This window comes from Carassius carassius, chromosome 46, assembly GCF_963082965.1.
Source record: "Carassius carassius chromosome 46, fCarCar2.1, whole genome shotgun sequence".
NCBI classification, from domain to species: domain Eukaryota; kingdom Metazoa; phylum Chordata; class Actinopteri; order Cypriniformes; family Cyprinidae; genus Carassius; species Carassius carassius.
Genome location: NC_081800.1, coordinates 11,126,396 through 11,149,065, shown reverse-complemented (window position 1 = coordinate 11,149,065; position 22,670 = coordinate 11,126,396). Strand labels below are relative to the sequence as shown.

The following is a 22,670-nucleotide window of genomic DNA, read 5'->3' as shown; positions in this document are numbered from 1 at the left end:
CACTTTCTAAATCCACAGTGTACCGACGCAGAATTGTTGACATTAGCCAGAAATATACATACCGATCTGGGTTACGATCCACAAGATAAAATTGCGTTGCATGATGTTTCTAAATTTGAAGCCTTTCTAGACCTGAAAATAGTTATCTTTCACAGATCTGATTCAGGTAAATTAGAAGTGTATAAAAATACGGATGAGCCGCATCACAAGACGTTGCATTTGTATTTGCATGAAGATCATTTTTATGGGATAAAAAATCTGAAAGGTTTCTTAGGTTACTCGTATGTTTGTGAGTTCTGCTATCAAGGGTTTAATGATCGTAGTGTACATTATTGCAAATTTACATGTAACGTGTGCACGAACATGTCTTGCTACACGCATCCCAAGAAACCGTTGCAGTGCGATGATTGTTTGAGATACTGTGGATCTGATTTCTGTTATGAAATGCATAAACAACCACAAAGTGATGGTTCAAAGTCTCAGTGTGATAGCATAAAATACTGTGATAAATGTTACAGACAGTACAGAACAAAATGGGCCGGTGATAAGCTATTAACGCACAAATGTGCACCATCCAGATGTGCGCATTGCGCCGAAGTTCTCATGGGTGAAGACCAGCACTGTTGCTATATTCAACCAACCAAGCCTAGAGAACATAGCCAAGACTATATTTATTTTGACTTTGAGACGATGTATGAAGACGGGCGGCATAAGGCAAATTATGTTTGTGCATCAACGCAAGCTGGGGATGAATTTTCGGCGGAAGGGTTAGATTGTGTAGATCGCATGATCAAGCATTTCAGACGATCGAAATTTGAGGGTTACACATTTATCGCACACAATTCTTCGGGTTTCGACTCTTTTATACTGCTCGAGTATTTTACTAGTCAGGGACTAACTCCAAAAATCATACTCCAAGGCTGCAGACTTGTTTACATGTATGACCAAGCCTTTAAACAGAGATACATCGACAGCTATAGCTTCCTGCCCATGAAATTGTCAAAAATGACCTCTGCTTTAAACCTAAACACCAGTGAAAAAGGGTTCTTTCCACATCATTTTAATCGCTTGCAGAATGCAAACTATATCGGTCCGTATCCGTCAAAAGATTATTATGGATACCAGACAATGTCTGACGCTGAACGTGTGAAATTTGATTCGTGGTACGAGGGCGTAGCAGGAGAGGTGTTTGACTTCCAAAAGCAATTAGCCTTGTACTGCAAGAATGACGTTGTATTGCTACGTGAAGGATGTATGAAATACCGAAAAGAGTTTATAGAATGTACAAACGTTGATCCTTTTGGATGTATAACATTAGCCGGATGTGCTATGAAAGTGTTCAAAACGCTTTTTTTAACCAAAGACACACTTGCCTTAACGCACAAAAATGCCTACATCAATCAGTACAAATCTTATTCAAATCCTTCCATACAATGGTTGGAATACCTTAAAGCACACAGAAATGTCGATGTTCATCACACTTTAAATTATGGCGAAGTCAAATTTGGACCGTATCATGTGGACGGCTATTATGAGGCTGATAATGGCGATAAAATAGCTTTGGAGTTTCTGGGATGTTTCTGGCACGGACATTGTTGTCGTTTTAATCCTAACGATTTGAATCCGGTGTCAAAAACACCTTTTGGTCAGCTCAGAAGACAATCTGACAATAAGCTGAAAGTTTTGCGTGATACCTATAATCTCAAAGTGCACAAGATTTGGGAATGTCAGTGGGAGTCTGCTAAACAAAACGATCCCAGTGTAGTTGCATTTATGAGTAATTATAATGCACCAGCGAGACTGAATCCTAGAGAAGCACTCTACGGAGGTCGCACGAATGCACTCCGCTTGTACCACGAGACCGGTGAGGGCGAGCGCGTGTCATATCTGGATTTCACATCTCTATATCCGTATGTACAGTCGTGTAAAACCTACCCTATTGGGCATCCTGAGATCATTTTAAAAGATTTTGAACCGGTCAAATCTTATTTCGGTCTCATTAAATGCAGTGTACTGCCCCGACGTAAACTACTGCATCCAATATTGCCTGTCAAATCCTCTCAGGGGAAACTACTATTTGCGCTGTGTCGCACCTGTGCTGAGGCACAGTATCAGGGTCAGTGTCACCACAGTGATGACGAAAGGGTCATTTCAGGAGTTTGGACCTCTGTCGAGCTCTCCAGAGCTATTGATAAAGGTTATTCGGTAGTCAGAATTGAGGAAGTCTGGCATTTTCCACAGACATCAGACACTTTATTCAGCGGTTATGTTAAGACGTTTCTCAAATTCAAACAAGAGGCTTCAGGTTTTCCATCACACGTAGTGACAGATGCTGAAAAGGAGTCTTACGTCAGAGATTATTTTGAGAAGGAGGGAGTTCAGCTCGACCTTGACAAAATAGCACTCAACCCCACACGTAGATCTATAAATAAATATTTATTGAATTCGCTTTGGGGTAGATTTGGACTTCGGTGTAATCAAGCTACAGCGGAGCTTTTAACAGACCCTGAAGATTTCGCCCGCTATATCTTTGGAAACGCACGGGTCATTAAACACTTCTCATTCGTGTCGGACACTGTGGCTTTAGTTCAATGGTGCTATGCCGATGAAGACCCCACCCCCGCGAGTGATGTTAATGTGTTCATCGCAGCATTTACCACGGCTTACGGGCGTTTGGAGTTATATGATCTCATGGATCAGTTAGGGCCCCGTGTTTTTTACGTAGATACAGACAGCGTTATCTTTGTATCGAAAGATGGAGATTGGGTACCTAAAACAGGTGCGTATCTTGGTGAATTGACGGATGAGCTTGATGATGGAGATTTCATAAGTACTTTTGCGTCAATGGGACCGAAAACATACGCGTTTAAAACCACAAAAAAATCAAGTAACTCTTAAAGCTAAAGGGATCACGCTGCATTCTGCTAATGCGAAAATTGTAACTCTAGAAAGCATGATATGCCTGATACAGGGATATGTAACATCACGTGACACTAGCCACCTGCTCACGCGCACAGAGACCATTGAGCGGAATAAAAAGAAGTTCACTCTGCATAATAGAGCAGTCTTGAAAAGATTCAAAGTGGTATATGACAAACGCGTGCTACTTCCTGATTACACCACACTTCCTTATGGGTACTAATGGTATTTCTAGCATACAAAATGTGTATGTTGAAGAGGATTTTGACTTTCGTTTCCAATATCCTTTCTCAGCCTTAGTCTCCGGGCCATCCGGATGCGGAAAGACTGTTTTTGTAAAGAATTTATTGTGTAACGCACTCAAGTTGATCAATGTAAAAATTGACAGTATTGTATTTTTATACAGTTGTTGGCAACCTTTGTATGATGAACTGTTGTCATTGTATGATATAAAATTTATTGAAGGTATTCCAAACTCTTTAACCGATGAAACTTTAATAAAGCCTAATGTCAATGTGTTGATTATCTGTGATGATCTAATGTCTGAGGCATTTTCAAACGATGAACTCTCGCGAGCTTTCACACAATATGTTCATCATATACCATTTTCTATCATACTGATAACACAGAATCGGTTTTTTCACGGTAAAACCAGTAGGACTATCGCTCTCAATACTCACTATCTTATTTTGTACAAGAGTCCGAGAGACTCGATGCAAATAATGACTTTAGGACGTCAGATTTACCCAGGAAATACAAAGTTCTTTATGGAGTGTTATAAGGATGCTACCAATCAACCTTACGGATTCCTTTTGATTGACTTTAAAGCTAAAACCCCAGAGCGTTTTCGTCTCAGATCAGAATTGTTTTCAGATCAACAGGTGGTGTATGTACAGAAAAGACTACGGTAAATACTGTTGTTGAAAATGAGTGATAGGCTCTGTAAAAACCTACCTCTTTTAAAACTATTATATAAGGCTTCACCGAGACAACGCCGTGTTATTTTACAGTCAGCGTCAGATCAGCTGATTCTATCCCTGTGTGAGATAGCTCTTAATGTACTTCACGGTAACATACCTCTAAACACCAACCAGTTCCGGAGGTTAAAAAAGAAAAAACAGGAGATCAAATACGCCGCTAGTAAAAAGGTTAACATCCAAAGAAAAAAGCGGTTGATTAATCAACGAGGCGGTTTTCTTGTACCTCTGTTAAGTGTGGCAATACCATTTATCACTAGTTTAATAACCTCCAGACAGCATTAGGAATGGAATATGCCGAAAAACTTTACCTAATCCCTCAGAATCAGATGAATAAATTAAGAACTGCCGGTGTTCGTGAGACAATTCAACAATCTGTGGAGAACGATTTAGATACAGCTATAAGAAACGTATTGCAGAGGAGTGATTTAGATTCGCATGGGAAGGCTAAACTTTATTCCAGCGTCTTACAGAGGTTTTTAACTATAGTAAAACAAGGTGATTTGGAGCGTAGTACTTTAACTCTTTCACTACCGAAAACGGACGCTATTCACGCCGATGAACCTGCTAATACACCTGCTAATACACCTGCTACTACACCTGCCACCGCACCTGTTAGTGCAACTGCTGCTGCACCGTCGCATGATGAAAGCGAGGATCAGATTGTCAATGAAATCTTAAACAATGTGCCGCAAAGAAGTTTAAAAAACATCAAACTCATTCTGAATAAAATGTCTAATGCCAAACAAGTGTCTTCATGGACAACTTCTGGCGAGTTTGTATTTAAAGGGAATGTAATCGTAGGTTCACACATGTTGGATTTGGTTAAAAGTATAACGGCGCCTCACACGCTCCGTGATGAATACAGACCGCGTGATTGGGATGAATTTCTGGATGCTTTTGCAACTTTAAATATACCATTTTCCACTATCACGAATCCGCAGGTTAAACGCATGGTTGAAACCCTTAAAAGGAAATCGCCTATCCCCATGAAAAAAGGGATTCGTAAAAAGCACGCGGCAAAGACTATACCACAATCTACTGCCACTGATGGACAGTTGTTTAATTCACCCTCACTCGATACTACTGCCTGGTTATCTTTTTAATTTTTTTTGTGTAAATATGTTTTTGAAATAATTGTGTTGTGTTATGTATTAAGTTTTTGATGTTAATAAAAAAAGATGGAAAAAGAGATCTGTCTATACATTGTCTTTATTTATACAGTACAACCATATTGTTAATACATTCAAGATTACATAGCATTTTATTTATTATTAAACATAAAATAATAATACAGTTCTAGGCTACTACAGACACCTTTTACAATTTTGTACACACTTAATACAATGAAATGTATCACAGAGAGAAGGTTTCAGTCTCTTTACAAATCGTGCAACCATATTATCATTTTTAATCAGATCATCATGATACATTTTAACAACATTTTCGTAATCATAACCCTTTGACATGTGATATAGAAAAAACACACAATGTTGTCCGCAAGTGTCTGATGTGAAGTCTTGAACCTGTTTGTTAGAGTATTGTACACAGATAGAATTGTTTTTTAAAAAGGTTTGTACGGTCTTTGGAAAACGGGGGTCTTTTGGAGATCCTCCAAAGGTATCAAAAAAGCAGCTCACGCCATCCTTGGTTATGTAAATTGCTAACCAATGCAACCCCGGTTTTGTGGAGGGGTCCGAGTTAAAAATAAGCATAGATGGGGTATTCTTTACGGTCACTTTGGGTAGATAATCGCTGGGAAGCACTCCTAAAAAACTTGTATTGTGATCAATTTTATCCATAACAGACGTTAGTTGAACCGTATTCATTTTCCCTCCTCCTCAGTAATAATCCACTAACACCTGTCTTCGATTGGATATTTCAACAATTGAATCAAAAATTGCATATACGATAATAGTTATGGATTGTCTGAGAGGTTGTCTGAATCGTGCTTCTAGTCTAATATTTCCCGATTTAATTAGTGAAACATGATTCGAACAATCTTCATCAGGGGACAAATTAAAGGCATAGAGCGTGTAGTCGTTTAGAAAATCCTGACGATCTATTACAAGAGGTTGATTTTTAAGATGTCTTCCGGTAGCCGTCACGAGTTGATAAAAGTCCCTAACGGCTGATCCGCTTTCATATTCCGGTTGAAACGGTTTGGATGGAATTTGGACGCCGTCTTGATATAAAGCCAAAAACTAGAGGTTAAAATGTTTAAAAGCAAAGGGGTTTTTATCATACGCTCCTGAAAAGGCTGAATTTTCGGTCATTGCTAAAATTATTGATTTTGGTAGTGTACCGAGAAAAAGATTTTCTTGATTAGATACGCGAGAACCAGCTGGGATTGAAAAATTCTTCACACACACACGGTCTATGGGGTATTTAGCAGTAGTGCTTAGAAGCGCCTGAGCATGCCCCAACCGGACTCCTGGTGAAACAGTAACTTTTTTGACAAAAAGAGATGCTGACACAATATTGAGTTTATAACCAACAGTGTCATCTCGCAGTAGGCAGAACTCATCTTTAGCTCTTGTCATCCTTATTTTTATATCTACACCATTCAACATTAATTTTTCTTGAAAGAAAATGTCGCTGTGAATGGGGGCTAGTAATTCTATCACATTACTAGCATTGCTAAATGCAGCTCTCTTCATTAACCCCGTATTTTCTCCAGCAGGGTCAGTAGCATCCATGTGACCCGGTGTATCTTTGTAGAACAAACCGGCTGAAAAGACACTTTCGAGTGTATCTTTTCCAAAATTAATCAGAGCTTCAATCAAACATCTGTAGGGGTAGGTACTGGAACTCTGGGTTATCAGACGATCCCCCAGAGAGACATCCACCTGTGAGAATATACATGCTCCCGGATAGTTTATTAAACCAACAGGCGATCCGTCTGGTATATTAGAACCGTCGGGTCCGGTTATTTTGAGTCTAGTGTATAAAAGAGTGTTATTAAGATCCAAATAATCCTCTCCCGTGCCAGCGATAAAAAATTCTAATGGTGATGAATCGGTTATTGCGGATAGAGGCGGTATTTCGACGTAACTATTTTTTTCAATAGACGTCTGTGTCATGGGGATCGTGAATAAATCTAACTCTGATTTAATACACTCCTCGGACATGCGATGGAATAGAGCCATGTTTAGAAAATAGTGTTCAGAAATCTTTTGGTACGGACGGTTTTCTTTACACGTTTAGTGCGGGGGCGCCGGTTACGTTTTGGGGCCGCGCGCTTGTTACTGCGATGTTTAGCTTTCTTCACACGGCCACTCCCCCTACGTAGATGCTCACCCGGTGGTTTAAAAGAACCTCGTGACATCACCATTAACCCGTTGCCATTTTGTCCATTATTATTATTATTGTCGTTATACGATCTTGATAGAGCGCTGGTCACAACATCGCTAGCTATATTTCTAGCAGCAGTTTTTAGATGTGGTTTTACTATACTAAAACCTCTTTTCAACAGCGGTAGCGCCGTCCTAAAAAGAGATTTGAAGATGCCACCTATGCCTGCTCCGTACATAACAGGACCGCCCGCGTAACCTGGTAACCCGTTACCCGCCTGGTTCCGGTAGTATGTAACATATCGCTCGGGATCCATAGTTGCGTAATAGTTTGCTAAAACTAAATCTTATTTCACCGGTCTGAAGTGAAGTTTAGCCACAACTTTACCATACGTGAAACGCACGTGTTTGTTCTGATCGTCTTTAACCTCAATGCAGATATCTGTAATATTAGATTTATTCACAGGTACGTAATGCGGCTTGTCGAATCTAACACTGACGCTGTCATTAGATGTACCGTCTATATGTACAGTTCTCAGTAGCGGTACGTACGAATCACCTACTACTTGATATTCGATCATATCACTGTATATGTACATGCAATAAAATGCACCTCTTATGTCAGCTTGATGCGGTGCGTATGTGATGACAGGTGCGCCGTCAGAACTATTTTTGGTATGCTGTTTTGCAGTTCCTAGAGACACACCAGACTTTAACCCTAGAATAATAGCCAACTTCCCATAAAATATCAAAGATGTGTTTGTCGGTGCTTTTAGAAATATCCTGTTTTTGATGTGATCGTAACCAAGTGAGACTTTCGGGGGAAGGTTGGCGTTGATTTCTCTAACCAGAAATAGTACATCTTCATAATAACCCGGTTTTAACGTATTGCACACTTTAGATACATTTTGTAGATTTTTTTCTTTAATGTAGATAATCACATCGCTGTCCTCTTCGTAATGCGTCTCATCATATCCCAGTATATTAGGGTCGGTGTTAATAATAAAGGCGGCATCCTCCTCATTAAACGTATACCAGGAAATAGGATAATAAAACTCGATTAAACCGACTTCCCATTGACCTTTGAGGTTCATACTTCTTGCTAGTCTCGTTTTGTAATTTGAGATACGATTGTCAGGGTAAACATCCATAGATGCATTACAAGGCAGCGTGATATAAAAGCCTCACTCATGGTGTAGTTTTTCACAAATGCTACTTATGACACCTCCGGTTGTTACTTTAATGGATTCTGTATGTCCACGATCTCCTTTTCTGGTAACCATGAGGAAAACTTAGTAGGCCAACCCAGCCACTTGACAAGACAAAGCATTTGGCGGCCGCTTTTTTTTCGATCTAAAATCTTTTCTATTTTAAACGATTTGTCTTGGTTCACAATGATTTTTTTTAATTCTTTTTCATAAAAGCAACCGTCAATAACATCACCGTCATAATCTTGTAGTCTGTACACTGGAGGGTTTCGTGGTATACGAGCGGCTATAGTGAAATATTCCTCGGTGTAATTCTGTTCATAACCCTTCGAAAATACACCTCTAACTTTTGAAACTCTAACTACATCCCCTATTTTATACTTGAAGACAGGTGTTCCTTTACGTAACTTTCCATACAGATTATTGAACACATCTGTTTCATTTTCTTTATTGACGTCCAACGGTCGCATTTTAATACTTTTGTGATAACTGGCGTTATATCCTTCTATAAGATCTTGTAAGATATTGTAGTAACGCTTTGAATTGATAGCCGTTAAAAACAGAGCCATTTTCGATTTAAAAGTGCGATTAAATCGCTCAACACAAGACGATTTTACATCACTTGCTGTAGCAAGATTATGATGTATGTTATACTTTTTCATCAGTTGTTGGAAATGTTTGTTGAAAAATTCTGTACCTTTATCGGTCTGTAATTTTTGAGGTATACGGTTTTCTTTGAGTATGGAGTCGAATGCTTTCGTAACCTCTACACCTGTTTTATTCTTCAGCGGACGTACCCAAGCATACTTGCTAAAAACATCTATACATGTCAGTAAAAATTTGATACCGTCGTTTTCTTTCGAAAAAGCAGACATTTCAACAAGATCTGCTTGAAACTGTACATCTTTTCCGTACACTATCACTCTATTCCGTTTCTATTTGATAGGTGCTGTCTTGTGTAATGTATAAGTGTCCTGAGATGCTAGCCAATCTGATATTTCTTTATCCTTCAGAGTTACCCCGTATTCCTGTAGTACACCGCGTTTTAATCGTTCTTTACCTCCCAAAGAACCAGGGTGCGCTGGGTTGTAGTACACTTTTTTCATTAATTCAGACATCTTACCACCACTAGTGTTTACACAAAACAATGACAGAGTTATTAGGGTCAAAAGCTTTTTATTAGCAATCGTTGCAGAAGACGCATACGAGTTCAATTTGATTGGTCATACATTATCTAATTATACATCATCTAGATATTGAAGGAATTTCACACACATTAAAACATTTTTCGCTATCATATGCTCAACTAGCATGTCAATAATTTTATATACGTCTATCGGATCATTTCTTGACAACAACATTACACACACATCGGTTACATAAGTACAAAGACATAAAATGTTACCTATTTTAAGACTTTCTTCACATTCAGGCATAAGTTCAAGAATATTTTTAACAGTCATGCGCGGGTTATACGTGTTTGTGAGGCAGTGAGTTGTCATAACACACCACTCCTCCGACATTCCCCTCACAAATAACATTTGTTTTTTTAATTTCATTAAACGTTTATTGTCCACATAACATTCACTCTCATCATCTATAATCTTATACAATAAAAAAGTTATTTCACTCTTAAATCTTTGTTTAAATATGAGTTTTCCCAGGCAGTTTATGCTGCAGAGGTTACCCATGTCCCCACGGTTAATCAGAATCAGCAGGTGTACTCTTCTTCCAGCTGTCAACAGCGTCGTAAATGGCCTGCTCGCAAGTTTCATCCACAAGTTTCGTCCGGAGTTCTGCCAGACCTTCCACTATGTACATCTCATCTCTGAGGTCACACAGAACACCATCGACAACCCCCTGAATTCTTTGGTGATGCGGTGTTAAACCAAACAGTTTCAAGGTTTGTGCCAGAATGAGTTTCAGATCAGGTTTACACAATTTATGCGAGAGTTGTTCAAAACATCCCAGAAAATAGTATGCAGGTGCCTCATAGAGACATGAATGTTGTGTTTGCGAAGGATGATCGACCTGACATCCGTAACAATCTTTCTTCAGCTGTTTGTCAACCAGATGTTCCAGAATTATGGCAACAACAGCTTTAATGATCTTATGTCCGATCACCCCAATGCAACCGTCGATGGTGTCCGAGACGTTTTCAGAATTTGCTGTGCCAGATGGACCAACGTGGGGAGATGGTGGTGGATTGTACTTTGCGAGGAAGGCGAGGTTATGGTATCCGAGCTCTGTACAGAATTTGTTCAGCCATGCGTCATTGTCCGTCGTTGACCACAGTGCGGATGCGTTGTCATCGCATACAAATTGTGGAGCTGCCGAGGTATTTTCTTGAGTCCTGTTGGTGGTGGTGATGTCGCTCGAAGTCTATTTCCACAGAGGCCCCTGACGTGCGTATTTAATGATTATAGATGGTAGGCGGGGCTACATGAACCCCTCTCCGGCTGGCCACACACCATTCAGGGTGAAACAGCTTCACTTTTATGTTGTTGTATCTGTCAAACGCCTCGCACCACTTAAACATTTTGTCTATCTTTCCAAATATCTCCTCTAACGCAGGCACGTCTTTCCACTGAAACAAAAATTTTATCTTATAGTATTTAAGATGATCCTCTTCAGATATTGGCCATGCGCGTTCAGGTAAATCCAGGAGACGGTCGCTGCAAAGAATATATATATAATCATCAGCATACTTGTTAATGTGATCTCCGAGCACTCTGTAACGCATTCCTGGAGTGATACCGTTCCATTCGCCTATGAATAGAGGATCGTCGCCTCCATCTTTTAGATCACGCCAGACATAATTGTAAAATAAACACCAATCTTTTACTGTGAAAAACAGATCAGGATCCTCGGCTGTGTCGTACGTGACCCTTTCATCACTGTCCACGGTGCTCAGTCTGACCTCACGGTTGCACTTGTCAAAATCGTAACTGCAAATACGATTACCGGATAGATGAAACTCACGCTTAACATTGTCCAAAGGTTCGTGGAGGAAATTGGCCAGACACGGCCCATGTTTTATCTTCCTCGGGGCCAGCATTAGCTGTTCCATAACTAACTCAACACTCTTCTCAGGAGTTTTAGGTGATGATGTCGTGGCCATTGTTACAGAATAGCTCTCCAATTTTTCCAATTCACAAAACACCGTTCGTATTTTACAACTAGGTACGGATAAATTACAACAAAAAGTTTCAACAAAAACCTCTTTTTATACACTTGTTACAGCCAAATTGATGCTTCTATCAAGCCTCCTGCCCTGCCCTCTCTAGCGCTGGAGGCGTGGTTTTTTTCCGGAGCATTCCCAAGCCTCATTCTAACTGTGTCTACGGTGGTGGGAGGAAGACTCAACGGAGATGACTTAACACATTGCTGGGAGATCTTTTTATTTTCTTTCGTTTAACTCTCGGTCAGTAAAATTGTAGTTAGCGGTAAAGTAGAGCATAGTTTTGACAAGTATCTTGTGCTGGTGTTTTAAAGACGGGGTCTGGTGTATTTTATTTAGATCCGCGTAATGTCTACCATCTTTTTTCTTTTGTTTTAAATTTTCTCTAACCTCGTGACAAAAGTCCTACTTTTCTGGTTTGTATCGCTGCTTTACATTCGTTTCTTTTTTTCAGTTTGAGGTAAGGTACAAATGCTAAAACTCTATTACCTAGTTTTCTTTATTTTCTAACTGGTAACAAAACACCATTTTTAAATTGTAATGCTACAAGCTCTCACATCTTTTTCACGTATTGCTTAACGAAAACATATCTGATAGGTTTGACTCGTTTGGTTGTATCAGATAAATAACCAGTAACCTAGTTTTATTTCATTTGTAACAACTTTAACAACGTTTTTACACTTTTCCAACTACGAAAACGATCATTACATTGTTTCCATTGCTGCTATGTGTTTATAACCTTTTTCTTGAAATGCCTTGTGTATTTAAAACCTTAATAAAATCTTCCCTTACACCATTTTCATGATTTCGCAATTTTTAAAGTAAAAAAAAAAACACATAGCTTCCCACAACTTCTCACCCCTCCGAAATTCCTCCTTGGTTCATAAGTTCATATTAAGGTCACTGGAGGGTGTACAGGGAGGGGAGGGGGGTGTACAAACAGGTGTCCAGAACAGATGGCTTTTATGACCCTCATCAATCAAATTTTTGGAGACAAGGTGCACATTACCCTCTCTGGTGTTTGTTTATTTGTATTGTTTATTGTCTCCGAAGCATTTTTTTTTTCAAAATCTTGTCTTTCTCAAATGTTATACAGCCGGTATTTCTGTTTCTAATAGAAAATGGAATGATGAAAATTAAGATAGCTGAAAACATGATAAACATGACATGCTTCAAGTTTTATTGCATTCTCAGAAGGTACAAAATAATTATTATTTGTCTTTGCTCATAACTAAAGTAATTATGAAGAAGCTGTGTTGACTTTGGTCAATCAGATGCAGGGTCTGGAAAATTTTTCTATTTTACTCTTAAAGTAAAAGTTCACTCAAAAATGAAAACTAAACACACATTAAGATCCAAAAAGGCCATTAAGGCACCATAAAACTAATCCAAATTAATGTGTGATAAGATTCCTATATGTATATGTGTTTATGTTAATATTGTTTTTAATATGACTCCATGTACACTGATCTAAATAAAACACTGTGCCACAATTAAAACAAGCATCACTTTGGGGCAGAGTTAACAATATTTACCAGATTTTTATTACTTTTATCAAAAATATTTTATTTAATTATGAACACTGTATCTGATTTACAGTTCAGTTGTAGGGCTTTGGGTGACGTGTGACAAAATTGATGAAGCATGAAAAAGACAAGCTGATAAATCAGTCAGAGCTTGCTTTACTAAAAACATTCAGGGTTAGCATCAACCATGATGGAAAAAGATTCACCTTGTTGACACTGTCTCATTCTATCTTGTTTACTGACTGAAAGGTAGTATGTTGAAAGGTATCCTTCCCCTCTTTCTTTGGCCTCTCTTCTCCTCTCTTTGATGAACTCTTGGCTGAGGTTTCTTTTATCTGAGAGACATCTCTCTGTCTGTCTGTCAGTGCACTGATGTTTGAATGTGTCTGGAGTAAAGAGAGCCCCTGTGATTGCTTTGAAGCACTTTGACTGAATAATTTATACAATGGACAGGATCTTGGACAAAAGTAATAACATATCTTGCCACTAAGAATAAACTCCAAATGTAACTCACTGACATATCACAGATTCACAGAGAGTCTGTATTGTGTCACTTTCATTTGCACTAAGGTTCACTCCTCCTCTCAAGTACACAGGCAGCTCTCTCTCAGCAGCAGATACACCAGCCAGTACACTGTGCACTCTTAGCTCACTGTGGATAGACACATCACGTCAGCTCTATATTTGCTGATTCCTGTGCTCACTAACATGTGTTGTCTTACATTTATTTCCGGGTGTGCTTAGGAGCAAATATCAGGTGGACTGTTTATGCTGGATTTGATATGATTTTTGTTCAGACAATTGCATTAGAATATGTCTTAAATAAATAATATAAGATACATGAATAAATAAAAATATGAATGAATGGATACACACATAGATACATACATACTAGATTAATACATTATAGATGGATAATAATAGACATAAAAGCAACAGTGGCAAGGAATCCTGTCCAAATATACAACATATACACTGCGAGAAAGAAAAAATATATATAAATCAAATCAAATATAAATAATAACACTATTGCATTACACCATTTTTACTGTTAAAAACAAGAACTATCAATAAAAAGGTTATTTAAAAAAATACATAATATAGTAATATTTAAATGCGTTAAATGTTTTAGAAAAGTATTACATTAAAACATATTTAATTCTTACTTCAAGTTAACATATCAACTATGAAGGCCCTAAAAAGAAATACATTATTGTAAATTTTTTTTTTTTTTTTTTTTTAGATTGACATATTTAAAAAAAAAAAAAAGTCTTCACCAAGGCTGCATTGGTCAGGTTCACCAAGGCTGTGTTATTTGATTAAAAATGCAGTGAAAAAAACTGCAATATTGTGAAATATCATTACAATAATAATAATAATAGTAATAATAGTAATAATAATAATAATAATAATAATAATAAAGAAACTGTTTTCTATTTTAATGTATTAAAAATATAGAATTTATTTCTGTGATGCAAAACTTTTTAACAGCCATTACTCCAGTCTGCAGTGTCACATCTTTCAGAAATGATTATTATATGATTTAATGCTCAAGAAACATTTCTTATTATTATCAATAGTGAAAACTTTTTTTCTGCTCAATATTTTTGTGGAAAATTTGATTTTGATTTTTTTTTTAAAGGAATAGCATTCATTTGAAATATAAATCTAAAAGTATTTAATTCTTTTTAAAAGTAAATAAAGTAATACTTTTTTTAATGGTAATGTAGCATGGTTTGAAAATAAGTCTTTTATATACATTCCACTCACTAGAACCCCAGACTGAAAGTCCCTGCTGTATTAAATGTACTGGCCCTTTTTTCCTATTATGTTTTAATGTACACACACATTTCCAATGTTATTGATTGTGCAAGATTTTTAACTTTGAGTCACCCCTTCTTCTCCCCCCTTTTTATGGTGAGACGAACTCTAAACAATTGCCAGAACACAGTGCCAGGCCAGTATCAGCTATCAGCCACCTATACAGCACTGCCTGCTGCTATATATGTCAGTCTCATTTTATTTGTATGTTTGTGTCCATGTACTTTCAAGTGCAGTACTAGATAAGTTTCAGGTGCAAACTGTGCCATAAGAAAGATCACAAAAACAAATAGACAAGGGTGAAAGGTACAGCACACCTCTACAGATGCTCATATTCAAAAAAAAAAAAAACTATTACTGAACAAAAAGCTTCAGTAACATACATATTTATGTCAGATTACACTTTATGTGGTGAGGTTATACCACATCTCAAAAAGCAATAAAAGACCATTCATGTGTTCTTTCTGCAATAAGTTTGTGCCTCACAGGGCACTCGAATTTCAGGTATTGCTACAGTATAGCAATATATAATACTGGATCATATTGTGAAACCTTCTGTATATAAAAGCGGACATCTTGGGTTTTTTTTCTGGTAACCAATTTGCCAAGATTGAAACATGATTTACTGTTTGTCCTGTAGCAAACAGCTGGCTTTCCAACTATCATTCTGTTGATCAATTCATCGCTTATTCATTAACTCTTGAACCTCTCTTTTTGCATCTCTCAGTTTTTTCTGCATCTTTGCCTTTTTTTTTGGTGTGCATTCATATTCTCTATTCTCTTAAAAAACACGGCAAAATCATTGCGTGTTTGCACACACTTGGCGAATAAAGCTGATTCAGATCATGATTCACCAACTGTATCCACTGTGCTATGAGTTCCAAGTATCTATTTGGCAGAGGTGGAAAGAGTACAAAAATATTCTACTCAAGTAAAAGTACCATTACATTAATGAAATTTTACTTAGGTACAAGTAAAAGTACCAGTCTAAAAATCAACTCAAGTAAAAGTAAAAAGTAGCTCATTTAAAATTTACTCAGAGTAAAAATTACTTAGTTACATTTTAACAGTGGGAGGGAGTCAAAAATGGGACAGGCCAAGGGTGTCAAACTCAGTTCCTGGAGGGCCACAGTCCTGCACAGTTTAGATTTAACCCTAATTAAACACACCTGATCCAGCTAATCTAATCATTTAGGTTTATTTGAAAACTACATGATATGTGTGCTGGAGCAAGGTTAGAACTAAACTCTGCAGGGCTACGGCCCTCCAGGAACTGAGTTTGACACCCCTGGGATAGGTCTATTAATCTCAAACTAGTTGTTTTTAATTAAAGGAATCAGTTATTTAGAATAATAAAACATTTGGGCTGTTACCAGGCAAATAAGTATCAACAAACTCATCTTTTAATGCAGAGGAAATGCAGAAGATTCATTGGAAGTGGCATTTAGATGTATTACACTGTTTAGTGCAGGACAAGAATGCATTTAACCTGCAGTTACAAATGCATGAATAATGTTTTGATATACAAGACATAAAATGTTGAATACTCATTTGAAATGATAAGATATTCATTATTTAAAAAATGATACTTTAAATGTGAAATTAAAATGGCCAGTATGTGTCAGCAAGTCACTGTTAATAAGTGAGTCATTGCGATTGAACCGAATCATTTAAACGGTTGATTCATTCAGGAACGAAACACTGTCACGTTGCTCAGAGACGCAAAACTGTGCTTTGGTGACTGTGTTTGGAATTATTTTCTGTTGTAGAAATAGAGCTAAAAAAGGCAATATGGTGTCTAAAACGCAAGTCTCTTAATTAACTTGTTTACTGAACTGTTATATATGTATGTATATATTCATGATGATTTTTTGAGGAAAAGATGGCATTCTTTGTGTGATTTTGATTTAATATAAGAAATTATATAAATATGTTAATTTTATGCCCCTATATCTTCAATTTTGTGATCATTCTAAATGCATTTTAGGAGACTGAATCACACAGTGAAAGAACGCACTATAAATGCGCGCGCACATCATTAAAACAAAAAATATTATATTATCGCAGACTATATATATATAGCACACTCCTCACCACTGTCTTTTTGGCTAATTTGTGCAAAACCTCTTGCTAAAATGTTAAAGCTTCATTTTAACCACCAATGCAACGATGCAATTATTTAGCTTAGCCCTACATTCTTGCGAAGGGTTGATGTCTTGTCGAGATTTTATAAGCTGCTAGTTTGGTCTTCCTAGGCAAGTACAGCTTACACTGCATAATAGAGCATACATATGGCCAGGGGTTCACTTCATTTCCTTCGAGTTCAACTTCAGAATATGACGGGGTTTCGTTTTCAGCGGTGTCTGCACCACTAACGCCTGTTTTGACCGTCTGCTAGTGATGTGTCGTTCGTGAACGAATCGTTCTTTTTGAATGAATCTTTTAGGTGAACGAATCGTTCTCGTTCACGCAATCCACTGACTCATATTTCTCGTTCACTGAAGTTACTCCCTCCACAGCAGTGCGGCGCTATAAGCAGCGCATGCGCAGCTCAGTGAACCGAGTAACAACCATTTCATCCTGTCAAAGAGTTACAACCTCGAGCCAATAGCCTTTGAGTATGAGATGTGACAGAGAATGTGATTTGTTGAATGTAGTGAGCGAATACACCCTTCAATTAACGAGTTTCATATGAGTCTGAACAAGATCTAGAGATCTTATCGTTCGTGAACGAGTTGAATGATTTAGTACATCTCGTTCGTGAATGAAATGACTGAACTGGCACACATGTCATTCGTGAACCTGAATGAACGGATACATGTCGTTCGTGAATGAAATTAACTGGTACATCGCTTATCTCGTTTGTGAACAAAATTAATGAGAGTAAACTGGGTTAGTCTGCCATTTAGCATGTCAATCTCGCAAAATGCAAAGCGCAGTTACAGTTACTGTGCACATACGCTTGTTTTGATATTTAGCAACTCCACGTTTAATCCCCGATTTAAAATGTGAATATATAATATACAAATTGTCTGACCAAACAATTAAAATGCTAATTAGGCAAGAAAACCTTGTGCTTTGTTCATCTGAACAACTTAATTAGACTTTATATACTGAATGCGATTATACACACATTTTAATAAAGCCAGATCAGTTTTTGTAACAAGTGAATACGTTCGTTGACTAAAGACATAACACATAATACACTCTTTTTTCGCCACCTGCTGGCATATTTTGTGTAATACCAAGAAATGATCACTGAACGAATCAGTGAACGATTCTGAACGAATCATTTTGGTGAACGAACTGAAAATGAACGAATCTCTAGAAAGAATCATAATTTCCACCACTACCGTCTGCATCTTTCTTCTGATTTTAGCGCCAGTTTGCCCTCCTGCCCATTATTTACTGACGTAGTTTCCAGGGAGCGATTTTTTTTACTCAGTAATTAATGTGTTTTAAAATGTAGCGAAGTACAATACTTTAAACAAAATATACTTAAGTAAAAGTAAAATTACAGATTTAAAATTTTACTTTAAAAAGTATTAGTACACAAAAAAGCTACTCAATTACAGTAACGCGAGTAAATGTAATTCGTTACTTTCCACCTCTGCTATTTGGAATGCTGTAATGTTATTTCATATAGAATTAAGTATGATTTTCATGTATTTTTGCCTAGAACCCCAAAGTTGTACTTGTTTTCAGTTTCAACCTTTTTTTCTTTCTTTTTTTTTTCTAAATATAGAAAGTTAGAGAGCTGAGTGTTGCAAGCAGGAGACCTCCTGTCCTTGTAAACTGATTTTTTTCCAAACAAAATTAAATTCACTAGTCTAACAGAAAAGAATAAAAGAAGCGCAAGGTTTAGGGCTGCAAGGACAATTTTCCAAGAATCAAAGCATAATGTCTCAATTTCCAAGCAATCAGGATTTACTTTAGGGCACTGTAAGTGCTTTCCATTTTTGTAAGATAGCAAATCATTATTTTTGAGTGTAATAATATAAACTCCATAATCATCGGAAAGAAAGAGGCGGGAACCGGTGCACAATAAAAAAGGAACTTTAATTACAAAATAAACACAAAACAGCGCATCAGCCCCTCACGGATGACTGATGCGCACAAAATAAAAAGCAAAACATAAACTAAAGCCCAGGCCTGGTCCTCTCTCGTCCTTCACTGTCGTCGCTCCAGTTTTATATCCTTCCATCTCCTCTGTGGGACTCGAGACCGGCGGTGGGTCGCAGGTGTCGCTGATTTCCCAATCACTCCACCGGCCTCGCTTGTGTTCCCACATCCCTCGGCCCCGCCCCACTCGTCACATACCCTCATCGCCCCTCGCAGGCCGGGGGGTACTCCCGAGACTGCGCTCTACCCCCCCCCCCTCCCTCCGGGGGGACCGCTCACGGGGACCTGCGGGTACCTGGGGGTAGGACAGACGAGGCGAGAGAAAAGGAGATGGAAGGAGGAGCGACAGAGACGAGAGAGGGGAGAGAGGGAAAAAAAAATTCTGGTTCCCAGACGCACTGCTGCTCGGCCCTCCACCGGCTGGGTGATCTCCTCCGCGGTGCCTGGCGGTGGCACTGGACGGCCCTCGGCGGACGGCACGACACCCCTCCGCCGCCCGGTGGACGGCGACGGCTCCTCCGGTTTTGGGCAGCCGGTAGGAGTCCCCCGTTCCCTGCTCCTCCGGATTCCTTCACGGAGGCAGCAGGCTCCCACCCCCTGGCGAACGGCGCCGACTCCTCCACTCCCTCACGGACGGCAGCCGCCCCTCCACATTGCGGGCGGCCGGCAGCTAGCTCGCCCGTCCCCGGCAACCCATCCATGGCACCGCGGATTCACCACAGCGGCGAGGGATCTTCAGCAGCGCGTCCCTCCTCCTCCCGGGTTTCGGCACCACTGTAATAATATAAACTCCATAATCATCGGGAAGTAAGAGGCGGGAACCGGCGTATAATCAAAATGAAACTTTAATTACAAAATAAACACAAAACAGCGCATCAGCCCCTCACGGACGACTGATGCGCACAAAATAAAAAGCAAAACATAAACTAAAGCCCAGGCCTGGTCCTCTCTCGTCCTTCACTGTCGTCGCTCCAGTTTTATATCCTTCCATCTCCTCTGTGGGACTCGAGACCGGCGGTGGGTCGCAGGTGTAGCTGATTTCCCAATCACTCCACCGGCCTCGCTTGTGTTCCCACATCCCTCGGCCCCGCCCCACTCGTTACATTGAGCAAATTCTGTCACTTGTTACTCAAACTAACAGATATGGGTTGTAGTAGACTTACAGTAATGTTTTCAATAGACAAAGTAGTTAAATTCATTAGAATGACTGATTTCTTTGGTCTTTACCCTGACACCTACTGGCCTGGTTCATGGCTGGCTGGTGTTGCACTGGACCAGTCTACGTACTGGAGCTGTGGGTCAACATAGTTTGTTTCATCACTCCAGCAGAGACTGCTTGTTTGGACATTTTATTTTTCCACTCTTACCTATTCTGTTTGGACTGGTGAGTCAGCATGTCTGGACTTGGTGACATCTTGTCAACATTGGTTTTTAGTGTAATGTTGGACCGCTTGTTTGAACATTTCATTTTTATCTCACACTGATTTGAACCGTCCGGTGGGTGGCAAACATGATTCTTACCATCATTTTAAACAATGCTGTTTACCCAGGCTTGGGTTTTATGATGCGTCTAGTGTATATTTTTGTCATATTGTTTAATAGCCTGTTTTGCGTAGATGTATTTTTTTCTGCTTTGTGGAGTAAAATAAATTGATAACTGTCAGAATGTAAAATCAACATTATTAGTAGAAGCAGTAGTAGCTTAGTCCGGGCGGAATGTGGCCCTATATATTTGCACACATTTATCTAGATCAACCTTGAGGTTCGTTCTTTTGTTGTGATGCTTGCTGCTGCACAATGGTGCCCAATTGTTGTGTCCAATGTTTCACTAATTAGATTAGGAAATTCGTGTTGGATGTAACAAAAAAAAAACAAAAACAAAAAAAAAAAAAAAAAAATATATATATATATATATATATATATATATATATATATATATATATATATATATATATATATACATATATATATATTTAGTTATTTATTTTTTAATTTTTAGGTATTAATGAGAAATGCTACGCAACAGGTTGTTACTTCTTTTAGACACAAACAATTCTACTACTCATGTATAAGATAAAACCCAACTCAAATATAATCACAGCTTTATAGAATATAGAAATATATGGAAATTCTCCACTCGTCCCAAAAATGTAAAAAGTGTAGTGCGCGCTCACCTGCAGTACGGTTTTAGCAGCTATCGAGGACACAATAGTGGTGCATATAAATTCGTCTTTGATCAGTCGCTGTCCCATGGTGAAGAGCATCGGAGTAGCCAGGAGAAAAGATGCGACCCACATAGCGCTGATGAGTTTCTTGGTGCGGCTCCGCGACATGATGCTCTTCGCCTTGAACGGGTGGCAGATGGCCATGAAGCGCTCCACGCTCAGGCTGGCGATGTTGAACGCCGTCGCATACGAGCAGCCGTCCCGTAGAAAGTAGTACCCTTTACAAACAGCCTCCCCAAAAGCCCACGGGTGATGCACCCAGATGAAGTTGTACAACTCAATGGGCATGCAGAGGATCAAGATGAGCAGATCGGATATGGCCAGACTCGCCAGGTGATAGTGCACCGTACTTTGAAGGTTTTGTAGAGATTTCTTCGTGAGAAGTGTGTACAGGGTGATCGAGTTCCCCAAACATCCGATTGCAAACAACACGAGATAAATCACAGTAACTAAAACTTTAGAATAGATGTCTGTATTCACGTCCAAATCCTCCTCGGAGGCGCTCTCTGTTTCATTGTCCAGAAATTGCTGCGACCGGTTCGCCGAAGAGAGAAGTTTCTGCGTTGAGATGCGTAAATCTATGAAGTTGCGTCCTGATAGCGTAGTATTAACCTCCATTTTAGTTTTTCAACACCAACACATGACTCATGTAAAATTAAAGAGCGTTTTCCTTGCTAAGTTTTTTTCACATTTGTTCATTTGCAGAGCTGTGGTGAACAAGTGAGCCCTGCTCTACTCACTCATACAGGTCTGTGAAACGAGATGCTCAGAGGCTTTTATATGCTGAGGAGGCGTCTGTGCGCAGACCTTGAGCAATGACGCAGTGCCATTCAACGATTGGTGTATTTATTTATTCATTCATTCAGTTATTTTCTGTTAGACTGCTCTATAACCTTGAATATATGAAAAAGCGTCTCAGTTCTGAGTACTTTATTGAAATATCCTGGATTTAAAGTTAAGCAATATGTTGGATGTTGAATTCATATATATATATATATATATATATATATATATATATATATATATATATATATATAAGCTCAAATATAAAATGTTCTCTTCATTATTTTCTATCACCTTTGTTTCCACACGTTCTGACTTGTAACAGTAATTTCTAGGAAGGGAAACTATTTCAGAAAGAAATGTTCCATGAGCAATGTGTTGCCTAAATAACGTTTAGTGCTAACGTTTTGATAATGTTATTATTAATGATCAGATAACTTTGAACATACAGTTTATTAACATTACTGGAAGAATGCTTGTTTATAACTTTGAAGGAACCTTGCCAGAACATTCTGAGAACGTTCCCTGTTTGTTTTGAATAGACCTAGTCATCACTGTTGTGTAATAGGCAAATAGGCAAAATAATATTTTCAGCAGTTTTTCAAGTCAGTTTCC

The 22,670-nt window shown here is 38.6% G+C and overlaps 1 protein-coding gene across 1 annotated transcript in view; it reads right to left on the bottom strand.

Annotated features, from left to right (window-relative positions):
• The window catches only part of LOC132129616 (neurotensin receptor type 1-like), a 68,071-nt gene extending 46,084 nt beyond the window's left edge, over positions 1 to 21,987 (bottom strand). The window contains exon 1 of the mRNA XM_059541256.1: positions 21,222 to 21,987. Within this exon, the coding sequence (XP_059397239.1) occupies positions 21,222 to 21,890 (669 nt within the window). The 5' untranslated portion in view covers positions 21,891 to 21,987. The remainder of the gene's footprint in view (positions 1 to 21,221) is intronic.
• Between the last annotated feature and the right edge of the window lie 683 nt (positions 21,988 to 22,670).